This window comes from Eretmochelys imbricata, chromosome 5, assembly GCF_965152235.1.
Source record: "Eretmochelys imbricata isolate rEreImb1 chromosome 5, rEreImb1.hap1, whole genome shotgun sequence".
NCBI classification, from domain to species: domain Eukaryota; kingdom Metazoa; phylum Chordata; order Testudines; family Cheloniidae; genus Eretmochelys; species Eretmochelys imbricata.
The window spans coordinates 78,162,641-78,175,639 of record NC_135576.1 but is presented as its reverse complement, the minus strand read 5'-3'; the positions used below and the strand labels follow the sequence as shown (position 1 = coordinate 78,175,639).

General features: G+C 40.2%; 1 protein-coding gene across 1 annotated transcript; it reads left to right on the top strand.

The window, feature by feature from the left end:
- Nucleotides 1-268: 268 nt before the first annotated feature.
- On the top strand, nt 269-10,791 carry PPIC (peptidylprolyl isomerase C). The gene is made up of 5 exons (XM_077817373.1): nt 269-440; nt 3,905-4,018; nt 4,697-4,790; nt 7,011-7,195; nt 9,653-10,791. Exons 1-5 carry the CDS (start codon nt 291-293, stop codon nt 9,776-9,778), a joined length of 669 nt encoding a protein of 222 aa, XP_077673499.1. The 5' UTR covers nt 269-290; the 3' UTR covers nt 9,779-10,791.
- Nucleotides 10,792-12,999: the final 2,208 nt, after the last annotated feature.

Genomic DNA, 12,999 nt, shown 5'->3' with positions numbered 1-12,999 from the left:
CCCCCCGCGGAGGCAGAGCCTGGCGGGAGCCGGGAGGCCCCGGCTGATAAAGCGGGGCAAAGGAAGCGTGTTCCCCCGCCCGGGCCACTCTTGCTGCAGCCAGCCTGGCCGCGCGCCTGTTGCTTTGCAGCGCCCGCTGCCCGGCGCACATGGGCCTGAGCTTCGGCTTCCCCGCCCCCGCGCCACAGTGTCAGCGGGAGGAGCCGGCCCGGGAGCCGGGCGCAGGCGCCCCTAGACGCGTCCCACCCTCCGCGGTCCCGGCGCAGCAGCAGCAGGAGGAGGAGGAGGAGATGGGCCGCTCCGCCGCCTGGTCGCTGCAGGCTCCGCGCCGCCCAGGGCTCCGGCCGCCCCTTCTCTGGGCTCTGTTCTGCCTCTGCGTCTTGGCGCGGCCCCTGCGGGCTGGGGGCTTTAAGAAGAGGGGGCCCACCGTGACTGCCAAGGTGACTCCAGCCCAGCGGCAGGAGGGGAGGGGCAGGAGCTCTGCCAGTTGCGGGTTGCTGACCCCTCTCCAACGCCGCCCCCCCATTAAACCCTACCCGTGGGGTGGGCAACGGGGGAATTGCACCGCTGACCCTTGGCTCAGTGTAAAGCCGTCATCTGCTGTACATCTAGCTCGGGCTCCGGTGTCCCCTCTGCCCCATCTGGGGCTCCCAGGTGTTTTGTGTTTTAACCTGTAACTCGGTCAGAGCAACAGCTGGATCTGATCTAGTAACTCCCAAGTTCTGTCTAAGGCCTCCTCACCATATAGCCAGCTCATGTAATCTGTCTGTTTCCCTAGTCTATAAACTGGGGATAATGATACTTATCGGTTTCATGCAGGCTGTTGTGAATATTAATCAATCTATTATTTGATGTTTATAAAACCTTATAGATGAATGCTACATATTGTTGTTGTTATGGATTAGATGACCTTTTTGATGTCTTATTTCTATGGGAGTATATAGTACTGGGTGGAATAGAGAGTAAATTCTCATGGGGTACACTGAAGTCAGTGGGAGTCCATTGAAGGCAACAAAGCTATGGTAACTTACATCTGGGATCTGCTCCCAGGAGCCCTTCTAATGTAAAGCACTGTAAGAGTGCAACGTTAGCAAGATCCCTGCTGTGAATATGTGTTTGTACATGCAATGAACAGGCAAAATTGACACAGGAGTTAGTACTTGTGCCTGGTATCTCTGTTGCTTCAGTTGAGCCAGGAAAACACAGGAATTTCTGGATCAGATCAGTCCAGTAATCCTCTAGGCTGGTACACTGTCTCAACCATTGTCAGGAACTTCAGCGGAAGATGCAAGAAACTCTGCAATGGATAATTATAGAATAATTTTCTTCTTGGAGAATCTTTTTCCTAGCTCCAATCAGTTGGTGGTTAGCCTATGATTTGAACCGTGGAGGGTTATAGCTGTAGTTTATTTTACTTTGTATCTTATCTAATGGATGTTTTAATTATCCATATAAATGTTGACTCCTACCAAGTGGTTGGCCTTTCGTGGAAATATTATGCAAGTGGAATACAATGGCATGAGGTTGCACTGGTACAACCTCATCTCAGCTTGTTATGGGGAATGAGAGGAAAAGCCAGGTGCCTTTAGGTATTTGACACAGCTGCAGTTCTTTAAGAATATTTTACTATTTCCATTATATGTGTTTTGTAATAACTAGCAAACGAGTCCCAGAATATCCTCTTTTAGCAGCTACCTGCACCATTCAAACTTTCAATAGCTAAACGTATTCCGCTCTTCATAATATTCATTTTATAAATAACTTTACAATACTTAATTGTATTTATGCTTTACTCTTCATTGAAGTACTATTTGGACCTGTTTTCTAGCATTTACAGTGAGTTGACTAGTGTTTTAACCATCTGTGAGTCAGAGCTCAGTCATACCCTACCTTCTCCCTCCAGGGCTCAGTTTTTTAAATCTTGCAGTATGAGAAGTTGGATCAGTTTACTGCTTTGCCATCTCTCCCTTGTGTTCTGTTAGAGTGGGTGGTTCTATTCTTACCCCTACTTGCCAAAACTTGAAAAGAAGGTACTATGAGATTAACCAGATATGAGTCAAATGTAAAATGTAGTAAAACACTGACATTCTGGTATAAATTAAGAGAACATTTATCTTAATTTAATAGGCCTCTGTTGTTGCTTTAAAAGCAGTAGGCAGTCAATGAACCCTGCATCAGTTCTGCAGATCCTCCTCATAAACAGAAAATAATCTGCCTTAGACATGTGTAGGATGGAAGGTAAGTGGAGCTATCTGACTACCAGATGAATATGCCAAGCCATGTGGATATCTCAGGATGCTCACACCTGTTGGAACTGGTGTACTTCATTGTATGATACATTTGTGCTTCCTTTAAAAAAAAAAAAAAATCTGTAAGAGCAGAAGGGTAGACAGGATTTCTACTCCATGGTGATCAGAAACAAATGTGGAATAGATAATTGAAGGCAGTCATTGGAACAGGAGATAAAAAATCCACCCTTTTCTTAAATTTGTCATAGGGCCAGATTCAGCAAAGTGTGCAAACACACCCCAGTTTTCATGGGTACAGTTCTGAAAACCTGCTCTCTAACTAGTATTGAATAATTCTAGATACATCCAGAAACTAGGAAAATGGACTAGGTGGACCAAAGTCCCCCTCCTCCCCCCATCCGCCCTTTGGACATCTCTGTAATCATAGTCAACCTTCATATTCAGAACCCCTTGTAAGGTCAAGAGAGATAACAGAAACAGCTAGTAGGAGAGAATGAAAGACCTTTTCACATAGGAAAGAGACCATAGACATTTAATGTCACTACCAAGCTAAGTTGTTGGCCACATAATTTTTTGTTTCAGAGTAGCAGCCGTGTTAGTCTGTATTCGCAAAAAGAAAAGGAGTACTTATGGCACCTTAGAGACTAACAGATTTATTTGAACATAAGCTTTCGTGAGCTACGGCTCACACCACATCACAATATGACACGCAAATACGGACGGGGGAGGGGCAAAGAGGACTGTTTTCTTAGCCGGCGCAAGTCTTTATTTAGATTTTTGTGAACTTAAAAGATATCTCACTTTCTGAGTTATTCCTATTTTTAATTCCTTTAGAATATCTGCATATTCAAATAAAATTGATTAATAGATTCTGGACTACATTAAAATACTCTAACTCATTAGCTGTCTTCAAGTGGTTTTTATAGAAACATTCTTACACTGCAGATTCTCTGAAGTGAGATGTCTAACTTCTCAAGTCAACATGTTTATTTCTCTAGGCAGACTTCTAAACTTGTGTTTTAGCAAGGCAACTGGCTTCTAACAGAAAATAATTATCTCCGTTAATTAGCCAAATAAACTACACTGTGTTCACTTTTGTCTAGATGACCAATTGCTTTCAGTGATCTAAACAGTGTCCGCTTTAGTGTAAGTGGGTATATGCTTACCTGCAAGTGGATGGAAAACTGGCTTTTGAGAATCCCTGCATTGTAATTCCCCGTTGTTGTTCACATATCTGGAATAGCAGCATTGGTTGTTTAAAACTTTCCCCCTACCTTGGTATTCATGAATGCTAAAAGTGGGCATATCTTTACCAGCAAACAGTGGTTATATCTCCATATACATTTCGGTATTGGCACCTGTGAAAAAAGCTCTTAGAAACCTGTCTACAGGATTGGTATTGTAACTTTATGTAGCTTTCTGTCTGAGCATTTTAAAGTGATGAATGAAACTCCAGAACTGGTATTCACAATGCTTAGCACATTCTTCTGCATAATTTATGAATAAAGTGGCTTTAAGAGGTTTGTCTTAAAAGTGCATGCTGTTTAGAACTCCGTTCACATAATACCATCCAAAGGCGATTTGCTTTAACGCTTATAAAGTTTAGTCTGTTTTTATCATATTTGTATAATTTTGTTTTCTTCTTAAATATCCAGGTGTTCTTTGATGTGAAGATTGGCGAGAAAGATGTTGGCAGAATTGTAATTGGCTTGTTTGGAAAAGTTGTCCCAAAGACTGTTGAGAACTTCATTGCACTGGCAACTGGGGAAGTATGTTTTTCTTTTTTACACAGCGTACAATTTTGGGTGGAGAATAAAAGGTGAAAAAGTACAGCTTTACAAAATGACATTTCAGTTGTGAACTTTCCACATTAATTGTCCACAAATTTTTCATTCTAGGGATACTAATGTAAGAGAACCATCTTATGGACCCATCTCTCCTACCTATAATCCCAAACTCCTTTCACAGCTTTGTTCTCAAAATTTCATTGTGCAGGCCATTAGATAGGTCTCTGCAGACCTTGGTCCTTAAACTATGAAGTTAATCCATCCCTAGATTGTAGTTGGGATGAGTAAATTTGGGTGGTATAATCATTCAAATAACAAATAAGGATCTCTTGAATTAGAAAGAATTTTGTAGCTTGGTGTCACTATCATGTAAATAGTATGCTTCTTCCATCCCTGATTCTGTGGTATCACAGCATAGCATGAGTAGCACTCACCCACATCCTACATTATTTTGTTTCATGTATTTTTGTGTCTTGCTGTGGTTTTGGAAAGCGGCGGTAGTGGCCTATTACAAAGACTTTTCTTGCAATTTTCCCCTTATTTTGTTTATAATCTGTGAAACCCTAACATTCAGATTGATTTTCTCTTTCCATCTGCCATAGATAAATCTCCTGCATAAAAATGCATATATACTCATTGGAGCTTTATTGCTTTTCTTAGAAAGGATATGGGTACAAAGGAAGTAAATTTCATCGTGTGATCAAAGATTTCATGATTCAAGGTGGAGACTTCACAGCTGGAGATGGAACTGGAGGTAATATGCTTATTATCCTTCAACTCTCCTCCTAATAGCTTTAACATGCAAGTTCAGCATAGTGAAAGAATGAACAAAACATTTAATTAAGTTTAAAATGGCTGCCAAAGACACTGTAGATACAGAAGTATTTGGAAGAACTGATCCGGTATGAGGGGTCATGGGATATTAGCTACCAAAACTTTAGTTGCCAGATGTTACGTACAATTAAAGCTTCACAATGTTAAGTTTTCTGTGGTGATAGATCTTAAAAAGATATGTGCTGAGAATGTTTTTTAAAACAGTGGTGGGCTGCGCCAACTGGCTTAGGAGAATAGTATAGGTTTTGAAAAGGATTCTTATGCAAATATGAGAGATCCATGATATTTGTGTATGTGGTGGGGCAAGGGGTTGCTCTTGTTCCCACCCCCAGCATAAGTATTTTCTTTTTAACTACTTTCTTAGGAAAACAGTTAAGTGGCTCTGAACAAAGGCAGTATTATCTACAGAGAGATAAGGTGCGAAACCCGTAATAAGGGCTGTATTCACATGAGGATGAGATTACTATACAGCAGGTTTGCCACCTGAAAATTTGAATGCAGCCTACACTCCTGCCTCCATTCTTCCTTCTCTTTGGGGCCTGTAGTAATGCTGCCACTTTGCTGTACAGGCTTCTTGGGGAATCTTTTGGAGTCTTTGGAGAAAACTTTTGATAATTTTGTTCATATCCTGGACTTGGCCTACAGTACAGCATGCTGGAATGCAGGTGCAAAGTCAGCACTGCAAGCTTCTCTACAGCTACATGCAGTTGATCATGTAGATCATCTAATTCCAAAAACTGATCCTTGCTCAGTGCTCCAGTGGAAGGTAGACTTCCCATCCTTCTCAGTCTCCTAGGGGAGAAGTTCCTTAAGGACTGCAAAGGATGAGGCATTGAACTAAATTCCGCATTGTTCAGCATCTTATGCCAATTTCTATCCTAACCCACTGGTACCCAAGTCATCCTTTTCATCCTGTAATTGAGTAAAGTTGTTTGTGCCAATCACATTCTTGAGCAGAAGATTGAAAATGTTGAGGGTGAGAATTGCTTTAACCATTTAAAATAAATGTACCAGAATGGTCATACATCTTCCTGCTGCTACTTAGCTGATCAAAAGCTTCATGCCCAGGTCACTGTGATCGCCTTTAGTTACTTGGATTGGTTTCTGAAATGTGGGAGATAGATTTGAAAATTAAGTGTGCTCCACATTGTGTGTGGGTTTTTTTTTTGTTTTACAGCAGATGATCTGGCTATTCACATAGTTCAGTCAACAGGAAGTGGCAGGAACAGGCTTTTTCTGGAGCCAGCACTTAACTGATAAAGGGCAGTCTCCCTTGTGTAGGAGGCATTCTTTCTTCTATTGTCTGTACTTTCTCGTCTGCCTGCCTGCCCCTTCCAAGCACAACCCGTTTGAGTTGTCTATATAACAGTGCTAGTGATTACCCACTAGAACAGTCTGTGGGGAAAGGGAAAGTACCAAAGATTAGAGCACTAAAGACACAATCTAGCAATGCAGTGAGCACTGTCTACTTTCTCACTGTATTACCATTAATCATGTTTATTATAGTAGTGTCTAGAGGCCAGCTTTGAATGGGGTCCCATTGTGCTAGGCACTGTATATACAGAGTAAGAGACAGATGATCCATGTAGCTTTCTTTTCTCATAACAGTGGAGTTTAAACCTCCACCAATTATTTTTTCCCTTCTAAATTCTCTGTTTTAGAAAACAGTGCAGTCTTTTCATAATGAAATATATTCCCATGGATGGTAACTAAATTTGGGTTAGCCTAACGGACTCATTGTTTAAAAAAAGTAAGTCCTGTTAGAAAAAGAATGGTTCAGTTACAAAGGTAAATGTTAAAACTATCACAAGACATGGCTAACTTTTTTCAGTAGCCCTTATTATCTTGTTTAAAACTCATTGTAGTGGGCCGAGCACATAGTCGTCACTAAACAAATAGTATTGTTCCACGTCTACTGGTAGGTTTTTCAAAGATACTCCTTTGTACATATGAAGTGTTTTGGATCAGAACACCTTTACTGTGGTGTGTGAAGGAGCTGGGATTACCCAACATCTGAATCTTAATTACTAAAAATTGTACTGTTTTTCCTGCTTTCTGAACCAAAGGGAAGTTTAATTCTATAGCTTTAATTATATTGCTGCTGGTACATTTCTAAACCTGCTTTTGTTTTGTGTCACAGGAACAAGTATCTATGGAGAGAGGTTTCCTGATGAGAACTTTAAACTCAAGCACTATGGAATTGGATGGGTCAGCATGGCTAATTCTGGTCCAGATACCAATGGTTCTCAGTTCTTCATCACTGTAACAAAACCTTCCTGGTTGGATGGAAAACATGTAGTATTTGGCAAAGTCATTGATGGAATGGTAGGTTTAAAAAATATAGTATCAAAGTGGATAGATCTGACCAAATTTGGCTGTTGCAACAATGTAAATCTGATTTATACCATTATAGTTGACAGCAGAATTTGGTCTCTATTATCTATAATGTATACAAGGCAGAGAAATGTAAAGCACTTAACTTTGAAATGTCCTATGAAACAACAAATGTTCATTGCAGAAATTGAAACTAAGTAGTCACTTTGACCTTCATATTTCCTGATGCACGCAACTAGCCTGCTTCTGACTGACTCCTTTATAGGCTGGTGGCAGGTAATTAGTGCTTTAGACAGTGTTTGGAATCCGTAGACCTTTGGATGTCCTAAATTGGAGAGTGCTATCCGAGTTCATGTTCCTCTTTCACTAATCTTGTTATCCATTTAATAATGAATTTACTGGTTCCTCAAGCTGACACCTCAGTTTTGTAAAAATGGGTAATATTCTCAATGGTGGTGTCTTCTATAATACGGCATCTTAGAGTGAAAATAAATTTATTCAGATATGTACTAACAACATCAGAATATTAGGTACACAGTTGCAAAATATTTCACTGACACTTGATTACTGTGAAAAAACACAAAATGCCTAATTACTGTACACAACCCTGCTGTATCACCCTATACCTGACTTCACTTACTGCTGTTTGAGTTTGCCCTAACACCTTGTTTTCTCACTCTCCTCATTTCTGTTTTGAAGTAGACAGATGTAGAACCTATTCTATAGATATTTTCTATATAAAGCACAAAGACTTCATTTGATCAAATCTTTTAAGAGCCATAATAGCAGTTGAAACTTTTCTGGGGGATTCAGAGTAAATTTTAAATCAGAACTTCATTAACTGGCAACACCATCTCAGGCCAGATGATTGATAATCCTAGATATATTCTGTCCTTCAAAACAGTACTTTAAGTATGTGCCTGGTCTCAGGCTTGTGTTTTCCCCTATACCCACCTGAGTGGATGTCATGACACTTGCTCAATACTTTGGAGTAATCATATAACTCCTTTCACACTCTGTATAAATCCTTTCTTACCTAACCCAAACACAAGTAGGGTTTCTGATGAGAAGAAAATTACTATGCAGTCTTCATGATCCTGGGATTCATTTACTGATGATAGAGCATGGATAGAATTGTGTGTGCTTGTTAGCTTGATCGGCTGTAAAGATATTTTCAGTTCCTCCTTTGCTATGACATTAGGTGTTCTTTTTTCTAAGAATGGTCCACCTTTGATACCAGGGGACACAACATTTGAGTTCAGGCTTCTCACTAGATGGTGGGTTGTTATCTAAGTAGGCAACCTGGCTTAGCTTATGTGGGAACTACTCCTGGGGGAATTCTGCACCACTGCGCATGTGCATAATTTATGTCCCTGCAGATTTCTTTACTTCTCTGCAGAAAAATAACTTTCTGATGGGGAAGTCACAAGAGCAGGCATGAGACCTTCCCCAGGAGTATGTTTCAGGTGCCCAGGACAGCTGGCAGAGGTAAATCACAGTGGGGTAGGGGGAGGGATTGGGAAAGACCCAGCTGCTAGCTCCTACCCTGGGCCAGGCTCAGCTGCTAATCCTGGCTGGGCTGGGGAGGACAGGACTTCCTCTTCCCCTGTATGGCAGCCAGGCCTGTGTCAGACCTACCCCCAGATTTCTCCTCTAACTGTACGAAGCTCTGCAAACTCTCCCTCTGTGCTTCCTGCACCTTTTGCTCTTCAGCTGCAGGAAGAAGGATCGCTGTACAGGGAGCTGCTCTCCCATTTGCCCAACCCCTGTGCATCCAGACCCCCTCAATCCCCATTCCCCCTGCACCTTGACCACCCCAATGAGCCCCAACCAGCTTCACCTGGATCTCCATCACACTCCCCCAGCATCTGGACCCCCCACACCAAGATCCCCTGCCAAGCTCTATGCATCCCACTCCCAGACCCTCCCTTCCCTGCTGAACCCCAACCACCTTCACCTGGATCCCATGGCAGAGTCCCATTACTGTTGCACCCAGATCCCCCAATGAGCCACCCGCACCCATATTGCCCCACAGAACCCTCTTAACCCACACCTAGATCCCCACCCACTAAGCCCCTCCATATTTGGATCCTGCCTTGCCGAACGTGCCTGCTCACACCTGGCACAGAGGAGCAGGGCCCTGGGGTGTTTGTAGGGCAGGCTCACCCCTGAGTCTATGTCCTGGAGTGGGGAGCTGCACAGAGATCTCCCACGTCTGTGCAGCCAGTAGTCTGTGCTCCCCAATGCCACACTGGAGCTTCCACATTTATTTGACTAATAACATTTGCAGAATGCCCTCAGGAGTAGGGGGAACTGAGCATAAAAAGATCCAAGTACCAAAGCTGTAGAAAATTTATTTTTACACTAAGGTCACTTAGTCTTTTGCCTTGTGTTGGAGATTAGCAAACCTTGTTTTCTTTACTAAATTTAAGTGTTTTGTTTTAATAGTCTGTGGTGCATGCTGTAGAACTTCAGCAGACAGATGAACATGACCGCCCTCTTCAAGACTGTGTGATCGTGAACAGTGGCAAAATAGCTGTAAAAGAACCATTTATAGTTGAAGTAGAGGATTGATGAACTTACCAGCTACCCTGGAAGAGAAAATATAATGGCTTTTTCTTTTGGGGATAAAATTTGGGTGCAGATATAGATTATCCAGTGACTATTTCCATATAAATGCTCAATGCTATCAGCAAACAATGTGGTAAACTCAGCAGTTGTAAGATGTGCAAAGCATCTATGTATTTATGTTGAAACTTCAGGGAACCAACACCTTTTAAATATAAGGGACATCTCACTAAAACCTAGAGCTGGTCGAAAATCATGAAAAATTGTTTTCATTTAGCAGTGTTTGAAAATGGTTTCATTTTCTGTTTTGTTATGAAATTTTCCACATTTGTTACTGGCATTTTCATTGAAATTATTAAAGACCTGGTTTTCAGCATATACGAAACAAATTTTCAAATGATTTCTGTAAGAATTTTAGTACAATCATGCAATCATCTGTGAAAAGCAGATTGATTTCAATGATAAATTTTTTCAAAATTTTTTGAAAAAGCCATTTTCAATAAAATAATTCTGGGTGAAAATTGTCAACTGGCTCTACTAAATACACATTGGTGCAGCTTTTCTAGAGATAAGGACACTATTACTAGAGATGGAAGTTACCAGTTCAAATCCATCTCCTGAAAGTGCAGGATCAAGTTGTTCCCTTTTCCAGATAAAGGATATATTAAATACAAGATTTAGCAAAGACAGAGCAGATCACTTTGTATAAATAAACTGTGGTTATAGTAACACATTTTAAAAAGGATCCTTCTCTTAATGCATGAGAGGTTTTATGTGCACAGCAATCCATGCCATGCAGACCAGAAGGAAACCAAAGTTTTCAACTAAAAGGTTTGCTAAAAGCTAATGAGACTGCACTTTTGACTTGGATTTTTGTAACCCTTCCCGGCTATTGCTAGCAGACAAAACAACTTGATAGTTTTTAAACAAGGTATGTACAAAGGCTCAATTAAAGATTGTTGTATGGAATTTTTTATGAGCTATATATGTATGCAATATTAAACTTTTTTGTAATATGAGGTAAATTGTTTTTTCTTAATTTTCACAATCTGTTCTAAATAGTTCTGCCAAACAATTAAAATTTGTGATTAATCGCAACATCAACAAAATTGTGATTAATAGCAGTTTTAATCACACTGTTAATAGAATACCATTTATTTAAATATTTTTGGATATTTTCTGCATTTTCAATGTATTTCAATTACAACACAATACAAAGTGTACAGTGCACACTTTATATTTATTTTTGGTTACAAATATTTTCACCTTAAACAGAAACAAAAGACATAGTATTTTTCAATTCACATCATACAAGTACGTTATTGCAATCGCTTTATTGTGAAAGTGCAACTTACAGATGTAGAGGGTTTTTTTTTACATAAGTGCGCTCAAAAATAAAACAATGTAAAACTTTAGAGCCTACAGGTCCACTGAGTCCTACTTCTTGTTCAGCCAATTGCTAAGACAAACAAGCTTGTTTACATTTACAGGAGATAATGCTTCCCATTTCTCACTTTCAGGTGACACTGTAAATAAGAACAGATGTTCACATGGCACTTTTGTAGCCAGTGTTGCAAGGTATTTATGTGCCAGCTATGCTAAACATTTGTATGCTTCGATCACCATTCCAGAGGACATGCTTCCATGCTGATGATGGGTTCTGCTCGATAATGATCCAAAGCAGTGTGGATTGAGATATTTATTTTCATCATCTGAGTCAGATACTACCAACAGAAGGCTGATTTATCTGTTTTGGTGGTTCAGATTCTGTAGTTTCAGCATCAGAGTGTTTGTTCTTTTAAGACTTCTGACAGCATGTTCCACACCTCATCCCTCTCAGATTTTGGAACGCAATTCAGATTCTTAAACCTTGGGTCGAGTGCTGTAGCTATCTTTAGAAATCTCACGTTGGTACCCGCTTTGTTTTTTTTTTTCAAATCTGCAGAGAAAGTGTTCTTAAATCGAACAACACATGCTGGGTTGTTCATCGAGACTGCTATAACATGAAACATATGGCAGAATGTGACGCATTATTTTTTTAGCGAGTGTCATCAGGATGGAAGCATATCCTCCGGAATGGTGGGCAAGGTGTGAAGGGGCATACGAATGTTTAGAACCACTAAAAAAGAAAATCAGCCTTCTGCTGGTGGCATCTGACTCAGATGATGAAAATGAACATGTGTCACTCTGCTCTGCTTTGGATTGTTATCTAACCTGTCATCAGCATGGATGCATGTCCTCTGGAATGGTGGTTGAAGCATGAAGGGACATATGAATCTAGTGTATGTGGCATGTACATATCTTGCAACACCCGCTACAACAGTGCCATGAAAACACCTGTTCTCACTTTCAGGTGACATTTTAAATAAGAAGCAGGCAGCATTATCTCCTGTAAATGTAAACAAGCTTGTTTGGCTTAGCGACTGAGGACTTGTAGGCTCTAAAGTTTTACATTGTTTTGTTTTTGAGTGCAGTTATGTAACAAAAGAAACAACTTCATTTGTAGGTTGCACTTTCATGATGAAGAGATTGCACTACAGTACTTGTATGAGGCGAACTGAAAAATACTAGTTTTGTTTTTTACAGTGCAACTACTTTTAATGGAAAAGACAAAGTGAGCACTCTACACTTTTGTATTCTGTATTGTAATTGAAATCAATATACTTGAAAATGTAGAAAAACATCAAAAAATTTATAATAAATTGAAATTGGTATTCTATTATTGTTTAACAGTGTGATTAAAACTGCCATTAATTACAATATTTTAATTTGAGTTAATTTGATTCCAGTTAATGGCAATTGACAGCCCTAGTTTTAAACTTAAGATATAGATGTCTATTGTGAACTGTGCTGTAAAACTACTTTAACAGAGAGAATGAATCAAGATATAAAATTATCAGTATGGCATAGTAGGTAATACTTTTGTTTCTGCTGCTAAGTTCTGGGCTCATGAGGAGTACTGACAGTTCAGGACTTACTACAGCCACTGATAATTCTTTTAAAGATCTGTGATTCACTTCACAGGAGAGATTGTTTGGATCACAGTTAAGAGTAAATTCTCAATTTGAGATGCACAAGGTGCTTTATAGGGCTTATAGTTGTATTTATGAATAGCCAATAGCCTGACTTCAGATTATATTTTCAAGCCTGGTAAAGAGTGACAGCTTTGCACGTACCTAAGTCCCAAATGTTGCACGGTCTCATCAATCATCAAAACAGCTTCAAAA

Excerpts from the sequence above, each read along its gene's own strand:
- PPIC (XM_077817373.1), top strand. The coding sequence starts at position 291 with ATGGGCCGCTCCGCCGCCTGGTCGCTGCAGGCTCCGCGCCGCCCAGGG. Across the intron at positions 4,019-4,696 it reads TTGCACTGGCAACTGGGGAA|AAAGGATATGGGTACAAAGG; the intron begins GTATGTTTTTCT and ends TGCTTTTCTTAG. Across the intron at positions 4,791-7,010 it reads AGCTGGAGATGGAACTGGAG|GAACAAGTATCTATGGAGAG; the intron begins GTAATATGCTTA and ends TTTGTGTCACAG.